This window comes from Cricetulus griseus (genome assembly GCF_003668045.3).
Source record: "Cricetulus griseus strain 17A/GY chromosome 1 unlocalized genomic scaffold, alternate assembly CriGri-PICRH-1.0 chr1_0, whole genome shotgun sequence".
NCBI lineage: Eukaryota > Metazoa > Chordata > Mammalia > Rodentia > Cricetidae > Cricetulus > Cricetulus griseus.
The window spans coordinates 60,831,241-60,857,881 of NW_023276806.1; the positions used below are offsets into that span (position 1 = coordinate 60,831,241).

The 26,641-nt window shown below is 47.6% G+C and overlaps 2 protein-coding genes across 4 annotated transcripts in view; both read right to left on the bottom strand.

The window, feature by feature from the left end:
- Nucleotides 1–11,521: 11,521 nt before the first annotated feature.
- Mcl1 (MCL1 apoptosis regulator, BCL2 family member) lies at nt 11,522–16,091 on the bottom strand. 3 transcript variants are annotated; one of them, XM_027393639.2, is made up of 3 exons: nt 15,180–15,940; nt 14,643–14,890; nt 11,522–13,936 (listed from the first exon to the last, which is right to left on the bottom strand). In XM_027393639.2, the coding sequence occupies exons 1-3, from the start codon at nt 15,835–15,837 to the stop codon at nt 13,820–13,822; spliced, it is 1,023 nt and encodes a 340-aa protein (XP_027249440.1). In that variant the 5' UTR covers nt 15,838–15,940; the 3' UTR covers nt 11,522–13,819. The 3 variants fall into 3 exon arrangements, with proteins under 3 accessions (XP_027249440.1, XP_027249443.1, XP_027249441.1); XM_027393640.2 differs by lacking the exon at nt 11,522–13,936 and adding an exon at nt 14,205–14,419 and having other exon boundaries at nt 15,180–15,969; XM_027393642.2 differs by lacking the exon at nt 14,643–14,890 and having other exon boundaries at nt 13,812–13,936; nt 15,180–16,091.
- A 153-nt stretch (nt 16,092–16,244) lies between these two features.
- Nucleotides 16,245–26,641, bottom strand: part of Ensa (endosulfine alpha) — a 37,723-nt gene continuing 27,326 nt past the window's right edge. Inside the window, exons 4-5 of the transcript XR_004771817.1 lie at nt 18,208–18,294; nt 16,245–16,629 (exon numbers count right to left, since the gene is read on the bottom strand). The gene's annotated coding sequence lies outside the window, so the exon portion shown is untranslated. The remainder of the gene's footprint in view (nt 16,630–18,207; nt 18,295–26,641) is intronic.

Genomic DNA, 26,641 nt, shown 5'->3' on the forward strand with positions numbered 1-26,641 from the left:
TGTGGCTGAGCAGACAGAAGACAGCATAGTGGGAGGACAGTGGGTGCGGAAGAGGGGAGGGAGATGTACCCACAGGGTGATCCCAGCACTCGGGAGACTGAGGCAAGAGGGTCACATGGCCTGCCTGGGCTATACTGTGAGACTCTGTCTCAAAACAAAACAAAACAAAACACCAGGGGGTGAAAAAAAAAACAACTGACTTTTGGTTCAAGGCAGGGCTTAAGCAAGGAGGCTACAACAATGTCCTGCGTTGGCCGGCTGGGAGGTATTGAGGCACTCAGGGAGGCAAGAGGTAGAGGCAGGTGGATCTCTGTGAGTTCAAGGCCAGCCTGTAGACAAAAAGCTAGTTCCAGGACGGCTAGGGGCACACAAGGAAACCCTGTCTGGAAAAAAAAAGAAAGAATGCCCTGCTCTGAAGAGATGTCAGATGTGTTTCTTTCTCTGGTGAGCCTGGAAGGGAAGTCAAAGATGCAGGGCCCACCAAGTGGGGACCAGACTATAGACACAGGCAGTGAAGGCAGAGTCCCAAGGGCAAGCGAGGGTGGCTGTGGTCCCAGGCCCTCCCATCAGTTCCTGGAAGCAGGGCTTGCTGGGGTGGAGGCCGCAGCTCAGCTGACTTCCCCTCCCTTTTCAGGCCTCTTAGGGCTGTTGCTGGGCAGGTTCAGAGTTTGGTCTGGACTTGACAGCCAATCACAGGTGGAGAACACAGCCACAGCCCTCTAGGGTTCATTCAACATCATGAACACCTCCTTTCTTTTCCAGATAGCCTTTGAGCTTGCCTGTTACTCTGGAGAGGGGAGGTCCTGCCCTCTTCTTGCTCACTGTAAAGAAGAAGGGTCCTTGCAGGCCCTAAGGATGGTCCTGTGGTCACTGAGCGCAGTATGGCGTCAAAGCGGACATGCCTGGGAAAGGAACCTGACTTACAGCAACCTTTCCCCTCGCACCCTACAAGGCAGTGTGGCCAGACACTGCTTTGCTGACCTCTGGAACCCTTAGAGGGTCTGAGTAAGGAAGTTAAAACCCAAAGGGCAGATTGGTGTGGTGAAGCCCCTGGTTCTGATGCAGGAGGGGAATTTAGGGAAGGACTTAAGAGGAACTGGACCTGTGAGACAAGATGGGAGTGGTGGTGACAGGGGCAAATGACATGCAGAGAGCTCAAGCATGCAGAGGCCAACACATAGCCTCATTGCTGAGTGTCTGCTGGGGGAGGAGCTGGTTCTCAACTCAGCTGTGCTGGGGCATAGCTGAGGGAGAGAGTCTACTTTGCATGCATGAAGTCCTGGGTCATGCATTATTTTTTAAAAGCTCCAGTGAGTAGGGATTCCCCTCCCCCTTGCTTCAACTTCCTGGGGTAAATACCCACTCATTTTAAGCTGTAGCCTTTCTCCTAAATTTATCGACCAGACTTCACCACCTGGCTAGGCCACCCTGTAAGCAGGTAGGTGCTCACAGCTGCAAAGGTGGGCCTGATGGAGTTTCAACATTCCCTTCATGTCCACTCATGGAGACTCCACTTTCTGGTCAGGAGTGGAGTAGAGCACAAAATATCAGGCTGCTGCCCAGTGCCTGAATGTCTGACACAAGTCTCTCTCTCTCTCAAGAAACCCACAGGAAGACTACAGCTGAGGACCAAGTGGACGTTAAAGATCAAGGATGTGGGTGGAGAAAACTCAGGAGCCACAGCCACCTCCTGGATTCTCTTCAGCTGGCCCTCCTTTTTCTTACCTGCCCTCTGCAGCTCTGGTTTGCCTAGTTTCCCGTGCCTCTTAAGTGCTGGGCGTGCCACCATGCCAAAGCCAACGTTTTACAGACTGCTTTCTCCTCTCCTACCAGTGAACTGAATCAGGGGGGCTTCTCTTGCAGCTCTGAGCACTGTGCTAGAGATCTGAATGGAGGTGGGAGTGTCCCTTTCCGAAACCCAGCACCTTTCAAACCCACCGTGTCTCTGGGCTGAGTGAGGGTGTCTTCCCAGAGGGTTGCTTGTTGCAGGAAGGTGAGGAGGTGAGAAAAGCACCTTTGTACAGGAAGTAAAAAGTCTCAGGAAAGTACCTAAGTCTGACAAGACACAAACAGTTTGGGTTAGCCTCAGCACCAGTCACCAATCTGAGTTTCAGCTCCTTCACCTGAGAGCTGGGGGGAAACTTCAAAGGCGGGTGTTTGGGGCTGAGGTGGAAGGTTTGGAAGCCAGAGAGCTGGGCCTGCTGTACCACTTTGCACCACCACTTGAGGCTGGGAATTATCAAGAGTTCTAGGCCAGGCTGGGCTACGGAAAGAGACCCTCCCCTTCACTCCACTCCCACAAGAGGGAAACAGATAGATGGGGCATCCACTTCCTGTCTGAGAACCAAAACCTGTTGGTTCAGCTGTGAAGGACTCAGCACCCCACCCCACACCCCGAATTTGTGTGTGGGAGGAGCATTCAAGCCCCACAGCTGAAGTCAGGGACAACTTCCAGGGTTAGTTTATTTTACCACGTGGGTCCAGGGATCAGAACTCAAGTCATCACACTTGGCAGTAAGTGCCTTTACCTGCTGAGCTGAGCCATCTCCTGGCTCCACATTAGATTCTTGTAGGCTTTGCCATAAGAGAGCAGCAGCACACTGTATGCCTGGATCCTTGTGCTGAGGGAAAGGCGCGGCATGGGCTTACCTATCAAGGGAGGCGGTGTGTCCATATGCCCCGGGGTTACCTTACTTTCTCTTACAGCAAAGCTGCCCTGCCCTCGCTAGGACTGATCATTGGCTGCTCACCTGTTTGTTGTTGTTTTTATCTTATGTGCATTGGTGTTTTGCCTGCATGTGTGTCTATGTAAGGGTGTTGGATTCCCTGGATTGGGAGTTACAGACAGTTGTGAGCTGCCATGTGGGTGCTGGGAGTTGAACTCTGGAAGAGCAGCCAGCGCTCTTAACCCCTGAGCCATTTCTCCATTTTTTTTTTTTTCTTGTTTTTTAAGAAAGGGTTTCTCTGTGTAGCCCTGGCTATCCTGGAACTTGCTTTATATACCAGGCTGGCCTAGAAGTCAGAGACAGTCCACCCTGTCTCTGCCTGCCAAGTGCTGGGATTAAAGGCATGCACCAGTTGTTTTTGAGGCAAGGTTTCTTATAGCTTAAGTTATAAATTAAGCATTACTTAACTCCAGATCTCCAGATCTTCCTGCCTCTACCTCCCAAATGCTGAGATTACAGACATGTGCCACCATGCTTAGCCTCTCTCAAAATGAGACTTGTTTTTTGTGCCGTCCAAGGTTGAGCAACCTTTTCTCTATCCAACTAGATGGTCAATCTTAGGTTTTGCAGGCTGCATCACCTCTGCTGCCACTATGCACCTCTGTGGGTTGCACTACAGGAGTGATGAACACAGACACATGAGCAAAGCTGTGTTCCCATTAAAATCTAGGACACTGGAACTTTCAATTTCATAATATTTCCACACATCACAAAATGCTTTTCAGACTTTTACTAACCATTTTTAAAAATGCAAGTCAAGCTATTAAATTGGCTGAGGGGGTCATGGCACTTGCCACCAAAACTGATGCCAAGATAGACCCTTGGGATCAAGGCCTACAAGTTATCTTTTGACCTTCACACCTGCGCCTCTCCCCTACCTCCATGTGCCGAGCCAGATGGTTTGGTGAGTGAAGGTGCTGCTTGTTGCCACACATGACTGCTGGAGTTTGATTCCTAGATTCCACAGGGTAGGAGAGAACTGACTCCTGAAGGTTGACCTCTGTTCTCTACCTGTGTGATGTGGCACATAGGTGTTTCCATTGACAGACACAAAAAAAGGTAGTAATTACTTAATGTAAGATTTTTAAAACGCAAGCCAGGTGTTGATGATGCAGGCTGTTGCCAGTAGCCCTGGGATGTGGGAGCTGGGCCAGGTTGTTGTTGTTATTGTAAGCAGTAAGAATTATGGACTCCAGCTAGGTGGTGGCGGCACACACCTTTAATCCCAGTACTCAGGAGGCAGAGGCAGGGGAATGGATCTCTGTGAGTTAGAGGTCAGCCTGGTCTACAAAGGGAGTTCCAGGACAGCTAGAGTTGAACCCTGTCTCGAAAAACAAGCAAACAAAAAAAGGACACCCCGCCCTACAAATTCACTGCTCAGTTCCCTCAGTATGCTGTTTTAAAAGCAATAGAATGACATTTCTTTTGAAAATAACTGTTATTTGGGACTTTTGGTCAAATTCATTTTTTGGGGAGGTGGGGGTTTCAAGACAGGGTTTCCCTGTGGCTTTGGAGGCTGTCCTGGAACTAGCTCTGGTAGACCAGGCCTGCCTCTGCTTCCTGAGTGCTGGGATGAAAGGCGTGCACTACCACCCGGCTTGGTCAAATTCTTATGCTACATGTTTTTCTTCCACTCAGCATTGATGCATTCTTCTTTTAATTCTCCTGAAGTTTCTTTTTTTTTTTTTTTAATTTACGTATGCCATGTGTGTATACATGTGTATATACAAGCCACTGCAAGAGACCTTGGTGAGAGCATTGCATCCCCTGAAGCCGGAACAACAGGCAACTCTGTAATGGGAACTGAACCTACTCTACGGGCCTCGGCAAGATCAGCTAACACTCTTAACTGATACATCTCCAGCTCCCAGACCCCAGTTCTTTCCTTTTTTTAAAACAGGTTCTCACTATGTAGACCAGGCTGGCCTCCCGGGCAGAGCTTCACTTGTCTCTGCCTCCCTCCCCAGTGCTGAGATTAAATGCATGTGCCGCCACCACTCCTGGATGAACTGCTATGTGCTTTATAGTTCACAACACAGACAGAGAGGCATAAATTCCATTTCAGACCAGACTTTAACCACCAAAGTGAGGTGGGGGAGGGGGCAGGCAACAGGGCTCCCTACACCCAGCATCACCCAGGTGTTCTGCAGAGTGGCTGTTCCTGCAGCTAATGTTGGATCAGGGCTGGGGTGCACCTTGGTGGGAGAGTTTGTGTTTAATATGTCCAAGGATCCCCAGCACACACACACAGAAACATTCAAAATAAGTCACATGATCTACACACACACACTCACACACACACACACACACACACACACACACACTCTCTCTCTCTCTCTCTCTCTCTTCATTTCAACACAGTTGTTTCCCTGTTTCTGTTTCACTGCCTCATGAGGGATTTCTGAGAAATGACAAAACTTCACTTCCCACAGCCGCTGTCTGCAGGTTGTTTTTTTTATTTTCCTTATAGCCCAGGCTGGCCTGTGTCTGCCTCTCATGTGCTGGAATTTTGGCATTAACTTATGGCTTTTTCTTTTAAATGAAGAGATGGCAGAGGGAGAGCAAGAGGACACATCTCAAGCTTCCACTATTAATCCACACTAGGAGAAACACCCTCTGCACAGCCCTCACCTGCGGACTGCACTTCTCAGATCTGGGTTCTCAGGGTCAAAAGGAAATAAACAAGACTATCATCCTCCTCAGGAAACGTGAACAACAAACCCAACAGCTGCTTCTTTGCTGCAGCCCAGCTGTCCCACCCCCACCCCATTTCCAAGGCAAAGATTGCTCCAGGCACACTAAGGAATGGAGACGTGAGCAGAACAAAGAATGCATGCCAGGTTATAGGTAGAGGGGGTTCAGGAATAACTTATGTACAGGACGCCAGGCATGGTGGTAGTTCATGCTATAATTCTGGCATGAATTGGCAGCTAAGGCAGGAGACTGCTACAGGTTTGAGTCCTACACAGCAAGCAAACCGTGCTCTTCACAAAAGCTGCAAACCTCTCCCAAGACAATACAGTTAAGCTTTTCCCGTGACTATTTTCTTGGTCTCTTTCCCAGCACACCTTGTCCCAGGCTAACTTGAATCAACAAACATACACATGTGACCACATCAAGTGGGGGGGGGGGTGGTGAAATTCTGAATGGAATGCAGCCCCAGCCAGTCAGGGGACCAGAAGCTGAGATCTCCCCAGCAGTCTGGGTGGATTTATACCAGCAAAGGAGCCAAAACAATGAGCTCATGGGCAAGAAAAATGCAGTCTGTGGGGAAGTCTGGGCAGCCAGAGCAAACTGGTTTTCTGAATCGGGATGGGAAGAGGAGCAATTGAGTCTCCCACGGGAACAAGATTTAGAGTAGAGACACCATGCATTTAGTAACTTTCAAGGGTTGTTCTTACTAAATTTTGTTCTGCAGAGCGTAGCTCTCGGTGGTCCTGTGATCAAAAACATGTGTGCTTTCCCTGGCTGTGAAAGTCTGGAAGGTGAAGAACGTTAGTTAGCTGTGAGGTTTGAGCTCTAGTATTATAGGTTATTCTTGAGTAAATTTGGATAAGGACATGGCAATAATCCCAACATTTGGAAGACTGAGCCCATGGAATAAGGATGTCTCAAGTAAGACAAGGCACTTAATATACCTTGTAATATTGCACTCCCACAGTCCATTGAGTAGACTGTGGGGGGTCATATCAGTTCTTCCCCTCCTAAAGTACAGGGCTGACTACCCCCAAAGAAAAAGTAAAACTGCAGACTAGACTTTGTTAAGAGTTCTTGTGGAAATCCAGAGTTTGGTTCCCAGAATTTATAACAGGTGGCTTGCAAATGCCTATAATTCCAGCTCCAAGGGATCCAACCCACTTACATGCACATAACCCCCTCCCATACACAGGTAGTTAAAAATAAATAAAATCAGGCTGGGCTACAAACCTTTAATCCCTTTAAACTTGGGAGGCAGATCTCTGGGAGTTTGAGGCCAGCCTAGTTCAACAGTGTATATAGCAAGTTCCAAGCCAGCTAAGGCTATAAAGAGAAACCTCCTTGTTTCAAAATAGAGTGGGATGGCCGGGGAGGGGGTGGTGGTGGCGCACGCCTTTAATCCCAGCACTCAGGAGGCAGAGGCAGGCAGATCTCCTCTGAGTTTGAGGCCAGCCTGGTCTACAGAGTAAGTGCCAGGACAGGCACCAAAACTAAACAGAGAAACCCTGTCTCAAAAAAACCAAAAAGAGAGAGAAAGCACCTGGGAGGCAGGGGCAGGTGATACTGTGTTTGAGGCCAGTCTGGTCTATATAGCAAGTTCCAGGCCAGCCAGAGCTACATAGTGAGGCCCTGTCTCAAAAACACTACTCCCAAACAAATGAACAAGGAAACAAACAAAAAAACCTTCATGGTTTTCAAAACACTGTAAAGTTGGCTGTGGTAATTTAAGGATCAATGGTACTTAGAACGGGCTCTAACACATTTCCCAGTTGTAAGAACTATTACTATTTTGTAGAAACACAAAGTTACAAGACATGAGAGGTAGGAAGATGGCTGCAAGTTCAAGGCCAATCTGGTCTACACACAGATTTGCAAGCCAGTCAGGGCTATAGAAAGCATTTCAGAAAAAGCCAAACTAGTTCCACCTCCTTAGAACTATTATAGCATAGCCTGGTGCAATAGCACAGGCCTTTAGTCTCAGCCCCTGAGAGGTGAAACCAGAAAGCCTCAACTAGAGAGTTCAAGGCTAGCCCTAGGGGGGGTACATGAGACCCTGTCTCAAATCACTAGTAAAGAATTATTAACTGGGTTGGGTGTTGATGGCACACGCCTTTAATCCCAACATAGCACTCCAGAGGCAGAGACAGGCGGATCTCTGTGAGTTCGAGGACAGCCTGGTCTACAGAGTGAGTTCTAGGACAGGTTCCAAAGCTACAGAGAAAACCCTGTCTCAAAAAACAAACAAAAAAAGAACTATTAACTGGATGTCAGTCCCTTCTCCTGTCACAGGTATGGGAGTTACTAGAGTCTGGGTTCCACTTGAACAACACAGTGACTCTTGATCTCAAAACAAAAAAAGCTGGGTGTGATGGCGCAGGATTTTAGTCCCAGCACTCCCTAGGGAGGCAGAGGCAGGCAGATCTCTGAGTTCAAGGCCAGCCTGGTCTACAGAGGGAATTCCAGGACAGCCAGGACTATAACACAGACAAATCCAGTCTCCAAACCCCACCTCCCACCCCCAGCGGGGGGGGGGCTGGGGGGGGCTGGGGGAGACCCACTCAATAGTCAAGCATTGTATGAGTCATCATCAGGCTCCTGGCGGTGCCCCTCCCCCTCCCAGAAGCTTCACATAACTGAGATAAGCTGAACTAACACTGTAACTACTGTGAACTAAGATAGAACCAAGTTTTCAAATCTCCGTGGGGGTTGGGAGCCGGGGTCCACGAAGGCAGTTTTGAAGTCACTGAACAATTGAAGCACAGAAGGACTAGAGCATTCATTCTGCAGTCTTCTGCTTCAGGGACTGCTCGTGCTTCGGTTGTCTGGCTGGCAGTAGCCATGCTACACACTAAAGGCACTCTTTTCACTCTAATTTTTGTAAGATCCTTTAGTTACCAAAACTTGTTTTAGAGAAATCTTTTAGGCTGGCCTTATGGCCACCTCATGCCAGGGCTTTTTTGAGGCTAAGTCAAAACTATCATCCCAAGTTCGATCCCAGCCTGGGCTAGAGTGCTACCGAGTTTCAAGAAAAGGGGGGAGCAGGGTGGCAGTGAGACACAAGACTGAACCCAAGTCCTTGCAAAGGTTAAATATACACCCTAACAAATGAGTGACACCCCCACCTTGGAAAGAACAGGCCAACACAGGAGGCTTTGGTCTAAACTACAGCACCCTTACCAGCACAACTGGGAAAAACCGGAAAATCACAAAACAAGAATTGAAAATGAAAGGATTGGTGGCTGTTTAATAACAGCTTGCCTAGTATTCAGCAGGTCCTGGGTTCTGAAGCTGGCACAGGCACACACCTGACACTTGAGGGGCAGAGGCAGGAGGCCACAACTTGGACCTCCACAGCAGGAAAAAAAGCGAACTGAACATTAGTTGTGTCAAACACCGGGTGGGTGGGTTGTCTCCTCAAGTCCTGGTTGGCCTTAAGCTCCTCCTAAGTGTTCGTGAAATTAAGATATGTGCCACCACATCCATTTTTTACTATTTTCTCCAAACAAGTTCTCAGTCAGCCTAAACCGGCTTCAAAATCGTGAAGCAAAGGCTGACCTTTAATGTGTGATCCTGAAGGCGCCCTCTCCAGTCTTAGGCGTCCTGAGGGTGTACCACCACCACTCCCAGCCTTTACATCTACTTTTAAGATATTTTCTTGGAAACAGAACCTTGTGATGACCTTGACCAATCTCTAAGTCACAGCATTGCCTCAGACTCCCCCGGGGCAGTTGTAGGAAAACTGGCTTGATTCAAGTGTCGTCCCCCCTCCCCCCAGACGGGGTTTCTCTGTGTAGCTTTGGAGCCTATCCTGGCATTCGCTCTGTAGACCAGGCTGGCCTCGAACTCAGAGAGATCCGCCTGTCTCTGCCTCCCGAGTGCTGGGATTAAAGGCGTGCGCCACCAACGTCCGGCTTTGATTCAAGTTTTTAAGGTACAGGGACTGTGCATGAACAGATTCATGTCCTAAAGCATCAATGGGACCCATTTCGGTGGCATAAAAGCCTAAAAGCCAAGGCAGGAGAATCCAGAGTTTAATTCAAGCCTAGGCCCTGTATCAAAAATAACTTAAAAATAAACAAACCCCCGAAACAGTATTAAGTGTAACTTAACCCAGGCCAAGAATTGGGGGCCTGTCTCTTTCCAGTGACTTGTTCTATAGCACAGGCTTGCTTTGGATCTGATGTAATCCTGCTGGGATCTCAGGTGTGTGCCGGGCTTTAGCATGTTAAGTGTTACCCTTCCTTGAGTGTCATTGTCCCAACATGCCTCTGTACAGCTATTGAACCACATTCCCAACAAATGGATCCCTTTCTTTTCCTTTTGTGTCCCTGTGAACAGGGATCAAGATGGAAGGAGTCAGATCTCCTGGCGCTGAAGTTACTTAGGTGACAAAACTTTCCGAGTTGCCTTACATGGAAGCTGGGAAATGAATCTAGGCCTTCTGGGAGACCAGTTAGTGCCCCCAAATCTCAGAGCCAACTCTTCAACCCTCCCCCACCCCTTTAAGAATTTCACTATGCAGCTCACGTTGGCTTTCAACTCCAGGCAGTACTTCTGCCTCAGCCTGACAGGGTTATGGGAAAGGTTACGGGTGATGGGGTCACAGGTATGAGCCGCCATGCCCAGCACAAAGTGGCTTTCCGTTAGTGCCCGCTGGCAGCACATGCTTTTAATCCTACTACTCAGAGGGCAGGTACAGGTGTTCTCTGAGTTCGAAGCCAGTCTGGTCTAGAGTTCTAGGACAGCCAGGGCTACACAGTGAAACCCTGTGTATGTGGGGAAAGACAAGACAAACCAATAAAAATTTACTGTCATCTGGTAATGAAATTCATGCAAGATGGGACAGATAATTAAACAGACAAAACGGAGTAGGAGACGGTGCAGGATGCTCTTTGCATGATTAGCGTTTGGTGTTTGTGGCTGAAAACCAGTTATGCAAACCTCAAATTTGCACATTTCCATGGTGATTCGGCTCCCTTTCAAGGTATTTGACAACAAAGGCAGGATAGTTCTTCAAACTGGCTTATTCTCACCTCCTTCTTGGAAGGAGAGGCACCGACAAATACCAAGAACTACTAAAACCTCAGGTGATTATTAATCTTTTTCATCTCAGAAGGGGTGGGTGTGGGAGTCACTGCTTTGTGAACCCTTTTACATTAAAAAAACAAGTGAACACAACACTCTATCAAATAGGGCTAGTGAGATGGCTCAGTGGGAAAGGGCACTTGCTACCAAAGCCTTGAGTTTGATCCCCCAGGTCCCACCGTGGAAGGAGAACCTCGACTTCCAAGTTGAACTGACCTCTAGATACAACTCAGGAGATAAAATTATTTTCATGAACAGGAGCTTTTGACTTCTGCATTAACAAGGACTGGTGGGTAGTGCCTGTACCTCGGCTGGAGAGTGACCATGGAGCATGCACCAAACCCTGGGTTCCACTAGGCCCAGAGTCACATCCTAACTAAGATAAGAGTGTGGCTCAGGGTCTTAAGAGCCTGCCAACTTACTACACACAAGGTCCTGAGCTTGACTCTCAGCACTTGGGGTAGGGTGGGGCCTTTTCCAAGTACACTCCTTACAGGGGTAGGTTGGGATAACACACCCCAAGGCAGGCACACACCCATCTCAGCTAAAGCAGAGAACCACCAGAGGTGGAGGCAGGAACAGAAAAATTCAAGGTCAATCACCTTGGCTAGTAAACTTAAGACACAAGAAACCTGTCAGCAAGGAAGCCAGGTGTGGCACTAAAGAGGCCAGAGTTTAAGATTGTCCAACCTGGGCTATTTTGAGACTGTCCCAAAGGAAACCAAAAATCATTCTCTTCCACCACCCAAAAAAAGCAAAGAACTACTTTAAGCAGCAATACATTAAACACAAGACTTCAAATTTACATTGTACACTCTTATTACTTTGCTGTAAGGCAAATCAACTTTTACTTCACTTACATGTATTTGCTCAGCTGACTTCCCTAAAAAGACTTGCATAAGGGGGGAAGGAAGGCGATAAGAAAAGACCCACACCACACCTTACTTTGGAGAAAAAAAAAAAGGTTTTATTTTTTTTCCTTAGGAGAAGAAACAGAAGTTAGGGAAACACAGTTTTTTTTTTTTTTTTTTACAACCCACATTAACTTGCAGTTGGTCCTAACCCTTTCGGGAACAGATGTTAAAAATGCTGGTTCTACCAGAATGAAGGTATTCACCACCCCAGGTAGAATGTACATGGATGCTTGAAGACTGTATGGTTTTTTCCCTGAGAGAAGTGTAAGACAAACAGAATTTGCTGAGAACCATCTTTCCAAGCTGCCTCTCCCTATTCACTTTGGAGGATGTCTCAACTATTCAGCTAGTCAGCACTCAGACCATTGTGCCTCTTCTCTAAATAAAAAACCCCTTTCTCAACCACTTGGGCTCTGCAAGTCTTCATGGCCCTGGCACTAAAACACCTGTCTGTATAAACACAAACTCGCACAACTGGATACGGGGCACTAGCCTTTAGTCACCTTAACCTGTAGGGTTAATTAAACTACATAAAGTGCTTGTAAGTCCAAGAGATAAACATAAATAAGCAATTTATAACCAAGGATAAATACATAGGTACAAATGGCTCCAGCAAGATGACCTGTGGCTGAGATGGGCAGGCAGGGCACTTCTTCCCCAGTACATTCTTAGTCATCTGACTCATGACTATTTTTATCTGCAGTCCTGACTAAAGGTCACATTCTGAGACTGAAGCTTTCAAATGATCCTAGCTCAAACAGAAACCTCAGTTTACCAGTGGCTATTATATAACTGAGGCTCAAAAAAAAAACCTTTCTCTAAATTTAAGCGAGCATATTGACATTAGGAGCAAACTGTAGAAAAAGCTTATGTATGATGCAGCTCACTCCAACTTCTGAAATTCCCAAGGGGACTTTTGCCCAATAGGATAAACAGTGGAAGATACCAATCCAAGGAAAGGGAGTTTCACCCCCATACCCGTTACTGTTGGTCATAGGGCTCAAAGAGGAAGTATTACTACCCTCTAAGGAGACAAAGTTCTGCTGACTGATAGGATGGGAGGGAGATCACTTAAGTTCTTAGTTGGAGGGTAGGGGTAGGGGTTCCAGGGAGGAAATGTAGACTTGGATTATATTTAGAGGGACCAGAAGGATTGTAACAAGCCAGTATGTAAAGAAAGGAGAGGAAGTAAAGGTTAACACAACAGGTGGGACATTTACAGACTAATACAGAAATTCAAAACAAAGCTTGGCAATCATTAGTAGAAAAGAAATACATATTTGTTTTATTGACACCACCAGGCTTAAACTTGTGTCAAACAAGTAAACCTTGTCAATAGCACCATGGTTATGAGTCTAGCCTGTGTTACCAAACCACTTTACAATTTAAAGTCAACAGGGGGTCAAATTCCTTACATCTATCTGTGATCCTCACATACAAAATCAGACTGGAAAATTAAGCCTGCATAGTTATGAATCCGATTTGTTTCACTACAACCAGTCCACGCACACAACTGGTTCTGTATATACTCTAGAGCTGATCATGACAAAGTTTTAAAAAGTTGTAAGAAATAGATTTCTAACTAGAGAAGTTGCAAATTTCAAAAGGGTATGGAAAAACTAAATTGGAGTCCCTCGTTTTATATCCAAAGAAATAGATTTTCTGTAAAAATATATACAATTTTTACAGACAAATACATTTTATATGTTGTTTACCTTAAAAATTGAGGCTTTTCAGTTTTGTAACTAATTAGTGAACCTTAAGTCAAGTATTTTGGCCATTACTAGGCTAATAAACTTAAGATTATCACAAAACCAAGCCAAAGTAGACAGGTCTACACGTCCTGAGCACTTGGACTCTGTCAAGAAGTACACCTGGGAAAGCTCACCACAGAGCCTCCTTTCACATTCTTGTACAGTACTGCGGCTTCTAGTCATGGCCTGGTTCCTTGTAGCTTAAATCCATCTTACACAGATCACCGCCATCATTAGTGCTTCTTTCAACACCACAGGAGAGTGATGGACTCTGCACATTTATTGAGCTCTATGACTAGCCTGAGGACTGGCCACTCTTCTAGACAAGGAAATCAAGTCTGTCCACCTACCACTTCCATTCAATCTACAAGTCCTCCTCCAAGGCCTCCCAAAATTTGCTGAGTGAAAACTTGGCTTCTTTCAGATAGTAACTCTTCAAGAGGGAGCACTTTTCCCATGTATTTATTCTTGTTAGCCACAATCCTGTAGCCATTTGCTTTCTTTCTGGCTATGTTGCTAGAGTGGAACTCCTGGATTGTTAAAGCCCGGGCAGCTTCAAGTCCAACTTCATAAATACATTTGTTTTCACAGAAGCATGTGGTTTGGTGGCTGGAGTTAAGAGTCCCCTACTGCACTCACAAGGCTATCTTATTAGATATGCCAGACCAGCCCCTACTCCAGCAACACCCGCAAAAGCCAGCAGCACATTTCTGATGCCGCCTTCTAGGTCCTGTACGTGGAAGAACTCCACAAACCCATCCTAGAAAACAAAAAAGAAAAGCACATTTTTCAAGTATGGGTTTCTGCTGTTGTAACACTAAATACAGAGAAAGGGTGAATTAAAACATCCCCAAAACAATGGGGAACCAATTATTCTATACTCCTGGGATGCAAGACAGACATTTCTTTTCAGTGAGTAACCACTCACAAGTTACACTAATTCTGAACATAAGAATTTTGAGGGCCCCCATGACATGGTAGAAGACAAAAACCCTAACCACTCTCTTCAGATCCCCCTGTAGTATTTCTCCCGTGGGTCGGTGTTTCCTAATGAGGCTGCGTACACCTCACACCTGAGCTCTTTGGGTACTAAAACTTCTAAAATGCAGGCTATACCCCGTCTCCATTTGATTAAAATGAGGGGCCCACTGGGGATGTAATTTAGTCATCACAGGTGACTCTTACTTCTTCACGGTTTGAATCCACTGCTCTGAAGATTATCCAACTGAATTAGAAGAACAACCTACAGAATACAAGACCTTTTGGTACAATTCAAGACCGTCATAGCACCTTTTCTCTGGACCTACCACTTACAACGTCCAACATCAAGCAACCAGAGATACATAAGTTAGGTCTGGGGCCGGGGAGGAGAGCTTTGTTTAAAAAATAAATGAGTAAATAAAGATCCTGCACGCACCCCGTTTTCCACTCCACAGCCACTGTTTAAACCGTTAAGGCAAACTTACCCAGCCTCTTTGTTTGACAAGCCAGTCCCGTTTTGTCCTTACAAGAACATCTGTGATACTTTCTGCTAAGGGTTCGATGCAGCTTTCCTGGTTTATGCTCTTCAAGTGTTTGGCCACATAGGCACCAAAAGAAATAAGAGTCACAATCCTGCCCCAGTTTGTTATGCCATCCTTGAAAACATGGACCATCACTCGAGAAAAAGATTTGACATCGTCTTCGTTTTTAATGTCCATTTTCCGAAGCATGCCTGAGAAGAAGAAAAGCATGCAACCTCATGGCCTCCTTTGTCTTGCTGCGGGGCACGACCCCCTCTCTGCCCACCCACGGCGAGGGGACCCGGCTGGGCCGGCTCTGGAGCTCTCGGGCGGACCCCACGCCGACACTGACATCCCACCCTTTCCGGCTTTTGAACCCAACTGCCAGATGGGCGGAAACAATGACTCACGGCCAGAACATTCTGGTCGCCGAGCGCCAGGCTCGGGCTCTTCCCGCACGGCCGCCCCGGCCCGGCCCGGCCCGCCCCGGGCGCCGCTTACCCTGGAAGGCCGTCTCGTGGTTGCGCTGCACGCCGTCGCCCACGCGCCGCAGGGTCTCCAGCGCCCTCCGGCCCGCCGCGCCCGCCTCGCCCAGCGGCTTCGCGTCCTTGACGCCGGCCGCCTGCTCCCGGAGGTAGCGCGAGATGATCTCGAGCGACTGGCGGTACAGCTCGTCCTCCTCCTCCTCGGCCGACGGCGGCGTGGAGGGCAGCGAGCCGGCGGCGCCCGGGTTCTTAGCCGCCTCGCTGCTCACGCGCTCCAGCAGGGGCAGCACGGCCGGCCGCTTGCCGAGCGCCTCCGGCTCGCAGCCGTCCAGCTCCTCCTCGGGGGACATGATGGCGGCGGCGGCGGCGGTGGAGGAGGAGGCGGAGGCCGGCGCGGCCATCTCCTCGGGCGGCACGGCGAGGAGGCCGGGCGACCGGAGCAGCCGCCTCTCGGCCGACGCGGTGACGTCGGGGTCCTCGGCGCCCACGGGCGGCGGCCGCACGGCCACCCGCGCGCCGGGCAGCAGGCCGGCCTCCCCTCCCCCCTCGCGCCGCGCCTTGGCCTCCTCGGCCGTGAGGCGCGCCCCGGCCGGAGAGCCGCCGCCCGCGCCCAGGCTGGCGCCGCCGCAGTACAGGTTCAGGCCGATCACCGCGTTTCTCCGCAGGCCAAACATGTTGGGACGCCGCAGGCTGAGGGACGAGAGCTGGGAAGGCCGGGACTCCAGACTCGAGGCAGGCGGAAGTCAGGAGTGGGGCAGGCCGTTCCCGGCCGCCGCCTTAGGGCCGCTCTGACGCAAGCCAGGACTTCCCGTAAAAGGGAAGGGGCGTGATTTCCGGAGAGCGGACCGGACGTGCCGCGCCGGCTCCGGCGGGTGTGCGCGCCGGTTACCTAACGGCGCCGCGGCTGGCGGCGCGCGCGTTCCTTCCGGCACCTCAGTCCCAGCGGCCCTGCTCGGGAGCGCCTGCACTGGGCCGATTTCCGAGTTCCAGGCTGGCCCGGACGTCAGATGGTGCCGGCTTAGCCTTTCTCGTGCTGCCGGCGTGACGGGCTTGCACTACCCGTCGCGTTTTCATGCCACACCACTTTTTAAAAATTTATTATCATCATCATCATCATCATCATCATCATCATCATTATTTGCAGTTGTGAGCCCCATGTGGGTGGTGGAAGTCGAACCCGAGTCCTCTGGAAGAGCAGCCAGGGCTCTTAACCGCCAGGCGTCTCTCCAGCCCCCTGTACCACTCATCACCATTGATCCTTGTTGAAAAATCGAGGGGAAAGTTGGGGGTGGTAGTAAAGGATCTGAGTAAGCAGGAGCGCGCTGTTGGAGACTGGTGTCCTCTCTCACCTGTGTTTCAAAATGAGGCGGCTTCATGGAGTGGAGCCTGTGCAAAGGTTCAACTGGCAAAAGGCTTCTGCCACTGAGACCCAAACCCGAAGACCGAGTTTGATACCCAGAACACACCTAAAGGTGGAAGGAGCGAGCCAGCTTCACAGAGTTGTCCAATGGCTGCCACTAGAGTCCAGCTCCTCACCCCCCCTCCCCACACACAAATAATAAAGTCTAAAAATGGATCATTTATGGTGGTTGGGCCTGTAGCTCAGTTGGTAGAGTCCTTATCTAGCCCTGGGGAGGTAGAGGCAGGGAATTCAGAAGCTAGCATCATCCTAGCCTACATAGTGAACCTGCTGAATAAAAACTAATTTATAATGGCTGAGGGTATAACTCAGTTGTTAGAGAGCTCGCCTACCGCTGTGGAAGCCCTGGGTTGATCCCCAGCACCTCATAAAAAGGTAGAGGATCAACGTTCGAGGCTAGACCAGTGTGCTGGCTAGTCTTAATACCAACTTGACACAAGCTAGAGTTATCTGAAAGGAGGGACTCTTAATTGAGAAAATACCGACGATGTAAAATCAAGCTGTAAGGCATTTTCTTAGCTAGCGATTGATGGGGGACAGCTCAGCCTATTGTGGGTGGCGCCATACCTAGGCTGACAGTCCTGGGTTCTATAAGAAATCAAGCAGAGCAAGCCAGGGGAGGCAAGCAAAAGCAACCTCCAGGTTCCTGGTGTGTTCAATAAACACTGGTGTAGAAGCATAAGCCAAATAAACCCTTCCCAAGTTGTTTTTTGGTCATAGTGTTTCATCACAGCAATAGAACCCCAACTAAGACACCTGAGCTGGAGAGATGGCTCAGAGATTAAGAGCACCGACTGTTCTTCCAGAAGACCTGCGTTCAATTCCCAGCAACCACATGGTGGCTCACAACCATCCGTTATGAGATCTGGTGCCCTCTTCTGGTGTGCAGATATACATGGAAGCAGAATGTTGTATACATAATAAATAAAATTTTTTAAAAAAGACACCTGAGCTACATAGCAAGCTCCAAGCCAGCCAGAGTTACATAGTGAGACCCTATCTCAAATAAAACAACAAAACTAAAATTTCAGGCTGGGAATATGGCTTAATTGGTAGAGTGCTTGCCTAACATAAAATCCTGGGTTCAAAACCCTATAAAATGGCTGCATACCTTTAATTTCAGAACTTGGGAGGCACAAAAATTAGGACTGGGGAGATGGCCCAGTGAGTAAAGGCAGTTGCTGCCAAACCTGAGGACCTGAGTACTATCCATGGTGAAAGGAGAGAACTGATCCCAGAGAGAGTTGTCCTCTGCCCTTCCACACAATTGCATTAAATATATAAATATTAAATCACAGTTTAGTATGGAGACAGGGATTGTTTGAAGGCAGGATCTAGAGTCCCTGCTTTTTGTTTTTTGTTTTTGTCTTTTTGAGACAGGGTTTCCTCTGCATAGGCCTAGCTGTCCTGGAACTAGCTCTTGTAGATCAGACTGGCCTTAAACTCAGAGACATCCACCTGCCTCTGTCTCCCAAATGCTGGGATTAGAGGCGTGCACCACCACCACCTGGCTTAGAGTCCCAGTTTTATAGGATGTGGCAGGGAGTATGGAGAGAAGCATTTTGAATTGTAGTGACTAAGGAATATTTCTGTAAGAAACTTCTAATCATGCACAACAACTTACCACAGTGTGGAGCGGGGTAGCTGATCACAGTGTGGAGCGGGGTAGCTGATCACAGTGTGCAATGGGTTACACAGGAGGCATCAACAACTGGAATGATGATAGAATTAGAGAAATTCATTTGGGCTGGGTGAAGGAGAGCGTTAGGGAAGACAGTTTTGCCCAGCTGGTCTCCAGCTGGGGGCCATCTTCCTACCTCCGTCTGCTACATTCTGGGAGTACAGTCACGACATGAGATGCCACACTCAGCCTGAGCTTAAAAACATATATTTATTGTTGTTAATGGTGTGTATGTGCACATGTGTGAAGGTGCACTTATACATCAGGGTCATTACAGGGGTTTGTGAGCCACCAAACTTAAACTTAGGTGCTGGGAACCAAACTTGGGTCCTCTGGAAAAGCAGCATGCTGGCTTAACCCTTGAGCCATCTCAACAGCCTCCTTTTAAAGTTTTTTGAGACAGGGTCACATGTAGCCTAGGCTAGCCTCGAACTTGCTGTGTAGCTCAGGACAGCTTTGAGCTAATTAATTCTGCTGTGATTTCGCCTACTGTGGATTTGGACTCTTGTAGGCAGTTGGGAAACATGACACTAAATACCACAGTTAGTGTGTGCTCTGCTTCAGTTTCATTATTCTAACTGTGGGGTTAGGATGAATCGACAGACGGGGCTGGAGGCAAAGGGACATACGAGGACTCTGCTGCAACACAGGAGACAAGCAGTAAAGCTCTGCATGGCTGTCGTGTACACACCTGTAAGCAGGATTCTGAAGACAGGCTTCTAAATCCAAATCTAGCCTGAGCTACACAGAAAGGCCTGTCTCCCAGAAACAGAAACCACAAAACAAAAACAAATGCTTGTGCTAGGAGTGGTGATTTACGCCTGTCACATGAAGGCAGAGGGCAGGAAGATCAGGAGTCAAAGACCATCTTGTTATATGATGACTCCCAGCTCCTCCACGAGATCCTATCTCAAACACCAAAGTAACCACAAGTTAAAGCAAAGCAAAACCAGAAAGAGAAACGCCAGGGACCTACAATGAGAGGTGGAATGGGAAAGTTACATTTAGAAACACAAGACGATGGCTGCCAACAAGACTGAGGGTCTACGCTGGATCCCAGGGTGGTTACCACCCGGACAAGGAGAGAAGAGCTCCCCGAGTTGTTCTCCAGCCTTCACAGGGTGCCATGTCAGACAGCCCCCACAGGAAAGAAACACTGTGGATTACACATGTGGGCCACCATGCCTGGCTTATTTTATTTTTTCAAGACAGGGTTTCTGTGTGGAACAGTCCTTGCTGACTTGGAACTTGCTTTGTAGTCCAGGTTGGTCTCAAACTCATAAAGATCCACCTACCTCTGCCTCCTGAGTGCTGGGATTAAAGGTGTGTGCCATCACATCCGGCTTTATTTTATTTTTTTAGGGATACTCACTTTTTAAAATTAACTTTTTGAGGCAGGTAATGGTTTCCATTGGGATGCTTCTATACATATATGTATTATATTTCTCCTTTTTAAAACATTTTTTTTATTTTATGTGTATGGATGTTCTGTCTGCATGCCTGTTTGTGCACCACATGTGTGCAGTGCCCATGGAGGCCAGAAGAGGTTATTAGATCCCCTGGAGTTACAGACAGCTGTGAGCTGCTACGTGGGTGCTGGGAATTGAACCCAGGTCCTCTGGAAGAGCAGCCAGTGCTCTTAACCACTGAGCCATCTCTCCAGCCCATCATTCTATTTATTCCTCCCCCATTCATTCTAGCCCACTTTTGCTGGTCCCCTTTAACTGACTCCACATAGTCTCATCCAACTTTCTTGTTTGGGTTTTTGAGACAAGGTTTCATAAACTGCCTAGGCTGGTCTTGAATTTACATTATAGATCAAGGAGACTTTGAACTTTCCACCATCTTGTCTCAGCCACTATAGTAACACGGCTCACAGGCCTGCAGCACCAAGCCTAGCTCCTACAGCATTCAAACTAGATGGATGGGAGTATAAGTTACATTAGGACAATTTTCAATATGGTAAAATTTTAAGTGTATAGCCAGGCATAGTAGTAATCCCAGTTCTTGAAAGGCGGAGGCAGGAAGGTCGAGAGTTTAAGGTCATCTCCAGTGACATAGCAAATTTAAGATCAGCCTGTTTTGTTTTTCTGATTTTTTTCTTCTTTCTTTCTTTCTTTCTTTCTTTCTTTCTTTCTTTCTTTCTTTCTTTTAAATAAAGATCATGTTTATAATCCCAGCACTTGGAAGACAGGGGCAGGTGGAGATCAGTGAGTTCACGGCTAGCCTGTTCTAAACCATCTGAATGGAGGTACGAGATAGTGATGGCTTAGCGCTACTTGGCCGGCTTAGGTCACAGCTGGATCACACTTTAGTGTCTAGACATGAGTGAGAGTGACACCAGGTTTCCACTTGGTCTGGAGTAGAAGGAAGTAGTAGCTTTATCAAGATGAGAAGTTGAGAGAAGTGGTCCTTCAACTCCTGAGGGTATAATGAAGTGAAGAGAGTTTAAGATGCTGGTGATGTTGAGAGGAAACATCACCTGACGTGGACGCTGTGGAAAGATGCACTGAGACACGCAGCATGACCTTCCAGACTTCTGTGGACTGCATCCTCCAACTATGCTAGAAATGGGGAGCTCAGGTCATTGATCAAGGCTATTCAAGCAATGATGATGATGGCAGGACTCAAGCATACTGATTAAATGGAATTTTTAAAGAGCTAGGATGTTCCAAAGCTTTTCTGAGGAGGCCTTCGGCAAGCTTGATGATGTCCTTGAAGAAGGCACGTTACCTCGCTGTTTCGTCTGTCGACGTTGCACAGAGCGTCATGCAAACACTCTGGGTGTGCTGTTCTAGGCACAAGCCTCCAGATGAGCTGGCTTCCTCGTGTAAATAATGTCACTATTTATTCAGGGCCCCACCTAACTGTAGGAGTCTGTTTTCAGTTCCCTGGGCCTTAGCCATATTTGACAAGTCCTAACTCCCTAAAATGTCCGTCTTTTAAGCTGTTTTATTTAGGAGGCAGATATAACGAAAAGGTGCCTTGGCATACTGTTGAGTAAAAGGAATGATCTTGATTTCATGGGAATCGAATGCAAAGAAGATAAATAATTTGACACTGCAGGAAAAGCTGTGGGGATGTTGGTCAGAGAGAAATCTCATAAAGCTGTCTTCCCGGGGTGGGTGGGAGACTGCCTGGGGAGGGGGCTTCGAGCAGATGTCCTTCAAGGCTCTGACTAAGAATGCTTAAGTGTTGACTCAGTGATACCACAGGAATCAGGCTCTAGTCTTGTCCTCCCCGGCTCTGTGAACTTCACCCCAGTGGCCGAGGACTCTTCTCAGACGGATGTATGCTCTGGCATAGGCCCTCTAACTTTTGGCACAATCTGGTTGTAGGGCTGGCTCTGAATTTGCTCTGCAGCCAAGGATGGCTTTCTACTTCCTGATTCTCTTAGGCCTCATGCTCACTGGCAAGCACTCTGCCAACTGAGGTACATTCCCAGACTCTAATTTGTTACCTAAGCTCTGTTGCTATCTGGCCTTTATTTTGGACTTCCCATATTCTTAGTCTTTTAGAAAGTCTCAGTCTCTGTTTCTTCTTCGCTCTCTCTCTTCTCCACACTCTCTGTCCTGTTCCGTTCTTCTATTTCTCTCTTGCCAGCTTTCCCGGGCCTATAATAAACTGGTTAATATGTCTCTTAAAAAAAAAAAAGAAGAAGAAAGTCTCAGGCATTGTTTTGTGCTTCTCCTAGGGATTAGATGGGACTAAGTGCATGCTTGTAGTTTTTGTTTTCTCTGTAGGGGAGCTGTGTGTGCATGTGTGCATGTGTGTACATGATGGCCGTTGATCCCAGAGATTTAAACATGCTACGCAAGCACTCTACTACTAGTCCTACACTCTCAACCCTTGAACTTTTTGTTTTGTTTTCAGTTAGGGTCTGGCTGTTGTGTAGCACAGGCTGGCCCTGAATTCTTTGCCTTAGTCTCCCAAGTGCTAGGGTTACAGGATTGTAACACAAGACCCAAGCTTGGTGGTTGGCTCTTCTCTATAATCTCAGCACTCAGGAGGCTGGAGCAATGGAATCACAGAAAATTCAAGGCTAGTTTGGGCTACATTGTGAGTTCCATGCCAGCGTGAACACAAAGTGAGATACTGTCTCAAAAGAAAAAAACAAAAGAAAACAAAAACCAAATCCTTTGAAATGGATGAAAGGGCTCAGGAGTTATGGAACTAGTTCTTGACAATTTGTCATAAAAATCTTCATTGTTGAGCCGGGCGTTGGTGGCGCTCGCCTTTAATCCCAGCACTCAGGAGGCAGAGGCAGAGGCAGGCGGATCTCTGTGAGTTCGAGGCCAGCCTGGTCTACGAGAGCTAGTTCCGGGACAGCCTCCAAAGCCATAGAGGAACCCTGTCTCGAAAAACCAAACAAATCTTCATTATTGTTGATGTTTCCCACTAGAAATCGTGTCTATATGTCTTGATAACACAGCTGAAACAGCCAGCTTATCGTTTTAAAGTTTATTATACTATGTATGAATATATGGGGGCTGTGCACAGAGGCCAACTTGTGGGTCTTGGTTCTTGATTTCCACCATGTGGGTCCCAGGGCTCAAACCCAGGTTGTTAGGCTTGGCAGCAAGTGCTTTTACATGCGAAAGGCCCCACTGGCCTACCTCCCGCCCTTCCCTGGTCCTTCATCTGGTGTCTATATGCTTTATAGGCCAAGTCATTATAATGGTCATCAAATTAAAGAAGAGACCATCTTACTTACTTTTGGGGTGGAATCACCTATCCTCTGGGATTATGAAATACAAGGGCTGGGCTACAGAGCAGTTCATGGGGCAGTGTGCTCACTTAGCATCCAGGAAGCCCTGGGTTAGACCTGTAGCAGTCCAGAGACAGGTATGGAAGCACATGTCTATAATCCCAGGACTGGTGAGAGGGAGACACAGGCTCAGGGGCTCCAGGTCATTGAGTTTGTGACCAGCTTGGCTTATGTGGAACCCTGTCAAGCAGGAACAAACATCTCTGTCCACCTCACCCCTCAAAGGAAGAAAATACAATGTGTGTGTGTGTGTGTGTGTGTGTGTGTATGTGTGTGTGTGTGTGTGTGTGATTTCCTAAGAACTCCCATGGATGTCACACAAACCGTGCAGTAGTAGCAGTAACAGCATATTATGCATTCAGTCAGCCTCTTGAACAGGATTTGTACAGTGCAAAGGGCAAAACCCACAAGAATTATGCTCCCTTCGTCCTCTCCCATAGGCAGGCAAGTATGGTATTTATGACTTGTTCTTTCAGACAAGGTCATGTAGCCCAAACTAGTCTCAAATTCTCTATGTAGCATGTTTTAGCCAAACCTGAAGCAAACTTTATTAAATACTGATCAGGATGATGGATGCTGGTCCATCGGGATCCCCAGTGAATGCTGTGAATTACATTAGTCAGAGGCTTATAAAGTCAAAACCACTATTAGGGAAGGCTAAATAGTTCCCTAATATTTGTTTTTTGAGTCAGGGCCTCATTATGTAGCCCTGGCTGTCCTGGAACTCCTTTTGTGGCCTCCAACTCACAGAGACCCTCCTGCCTCTGCCTCTGGAGTGCTGGGATTAAAAGTGTGCACCACAACTATTGGCTAATTAACATGTTTTGTTTTGTTTTTATGGAACAAATCATATAGGCTTGTCTGGCCTGAACCCTGCTATGCAGACTGCCTCTGTGGTGCTGGGATTAAAGGTGCTTCGATAGCTAGCCCAAGTGTTTTTGAGACAGGATCTCTCTACATAGCTCTGACTGTCCTAGAACTTGCTCTGTGAGCCAAGCTGGCCTGGAACTCTCAGAGATCCACCTGCTTCTGCCTCCTAAGTGCTAAGATTAAAGGCAAGTGCCACAACTCCCAGCTTCCAAATGTTGTTTTTTAATTACCATGCAAAGTTAATGGATTTCATTGTTTCCATACATTTATTTCATTATACTTAGCTGTTATTCATCTCCCTCCTCCAATCCTCCAGTGATTCTGTTTAAACTGTGAATTCCCTAAGGAAAAGGAGTGGTTCAGATCAGTGCTAGTGACTTGGGAACCAGCACAGGGAAGCAGGAGAGCAAAGGATGAAAATGTGAATAAAAGTTGGGCGTTGGTGGCGCACACCTTTCGTTTCAGCCCTCAGGAGGCAGAGGCAGGCAGATCTTTGGATTTGAGACCAGCCTAGTCTATAGACTGAGTTCCAGGACAGCCCGGACTACACAGAGAAACCGCCTCAAAAACCAAAAACAACAAAAAACCCAAAACAAAACAAAAAAGTGAGAAGGAACAGAAAAATAGCAAATTGAGGGGGGGGGGAGTCCAAGCAGAAAAACAAAAACTGCTCTTCAGCTTGGTGCATGTTTTAGTGTGGCTTTAGACAAGTCTCTATCTGTTTCCTGCCTTCCTATGACTACACAGTTTGAATAGTTTAAGTGTGGTCAAGGACCTAAATAAGTATAGGCTAGGGAGAATAAGTGGTCCCTCCAAGTCAAGGATGATGATCATGCAGGACAAACAGTGTTTGCACCTCAGAGGAGCCTGCATTCTGGCTCTGCCAGCCTCACTTTCCTCCTCTCTCAGAGGAGGAAATTCTTAACAGACCTCAGGAGCCCTGCGAGGTGCTGCACACCTTTAACCCTAGGTCTTTCTGAGTTTCAGGCTAGCCAGGGCATCACAGTGAGATCCTATCTTATTCTATAACAACAAAACAACACAAATCTTGCCTGGCATGATGACATATCATCTCAAAAAGAAAAAAATCATACACACATCTTCATATAACCTCCCAGTCTAAGGCAGCGTTTTTGTCTATCCTTACTGCCTCTCACGGCAAGAAAGGGACTTTTTTTGTTTGTTTTGTTTGAGACAGGGTCTCCCTACAAAGCCCTGGCTGTCCTGGAACTTACTCTGTAGACCAGGCTGGCCTTGAATTAACAGAGATCCTCCTGCCTGCCTCCACGGCCCCAGCAAGAAAGGGCTTTGTTTTAAATTTGCTGATTCTGAGGATCAAACCCAGAGCCTCAGGGAGACACTCTTTAATTCTTTTTTTTTTTTTTTTTTTTTTTTGGAAGTAGGGGTGGGGGAAGATGGCATCTCATGAAGTCTAAGCAGCCTTGAACTCCTTCCTGGTTATCCTTCCTCTGAGTCCTGATTCCTGGGATCATAAATAAGCCAGCTCCTGGTTTAGGCCAGCACTGTTTACTGACCTATGACCTAAGTACCCTAGCGCAGAAGAGGCTCAAGGCCTTGACCTTGATTTAATAGCACTCATGGGTAAAGCTAAGTTTTGCAAATATTTTGTGTTATTTTTACCAGTTATGTAAACTTTTATCCAACTGGGGGATCCCCTTCGTGAGCAAGAGGAAGGGCAGAAGCTGTGGCTTCCCATTTTCACCCCAGGTGCCACTTTCGAGGCCACCCACTGAGGGGAGAAAAGGGGGAGACTTCCACCTTTTTTTTCCTCTGTAGGGGTGTTTTGTCTGGATGTGTGTCTGGAAGTGTGCTCTTCAGCAGCCAGACCAGTGCATGGTGTCCCCCGGGACTAGAGTCACAGACACGAGCTGCTGTGTGGGCGTGGGGATTAACCCCTGACCCTCTAGAAGAGTCCTCAGTGCTCTTAATCAGGAAGCCATTCCTGCAACCTCTAGAGTTGCAGGAACTCTACAACATCTACAACATCTGATGGTGTGGTAGCCCCTGAGGAAGTGGGAAGAGAGGCGGGCACAAGGACAGGGTGAAGAGCAGGGTCTCCCTCTGCAAGACAGCACCTGGAGTTTTTACTAGGGGACTCCAGGGCACATGTGACAATGTTTGACAGCTTTTGTGGTTCTCCCCATGGCTGGCTTGGTACTGTGGTAGTCCAGGCTAACCTCAAACTCAGCAATCCTCTTGCTTCTGCCTCCAGAGTACTGAGGTTACAGGTGTGAGTAGTCACACTTGGCCAGCAATGTTAGTAAACATCTTGAAAGACACAGGGCAGCCCTCAGAACAAAAGTTACATCGCATTGCTCAAAAGAAAGACTGACCAATCCTCAGTTAGAGATGCTGCTCTGTGAGGTTTCTTTTCTTTCTCTCCTTTTTTTTTTTTTTTTTTTTTTTTTTTTTTTTTGAAATAGGGCCTCATAGTCCAGGCTGACTTTGTGATCCTCCTGCCTCTGCATTTTGAGTAGTCTGTAGTTTACTTCTAATAAAAGTACTCTACACTGGAGCCTGGGGTCTACACTGTGATCTAATCGGGGTCCACCTTTGCCTTGGATCCACTCACTCAGGGCTGGGGTACAACGGTGGACACCTGTGATTCCAGCACCTGGAGGCTGAGGCAGGAAGACTATTGCAAGGTCAGGGCAAGATCCTGTCTCAAAAACCAAAAATCAATCAATCAGCCAATCAGGGGCTGGAGAGCTAACTCAG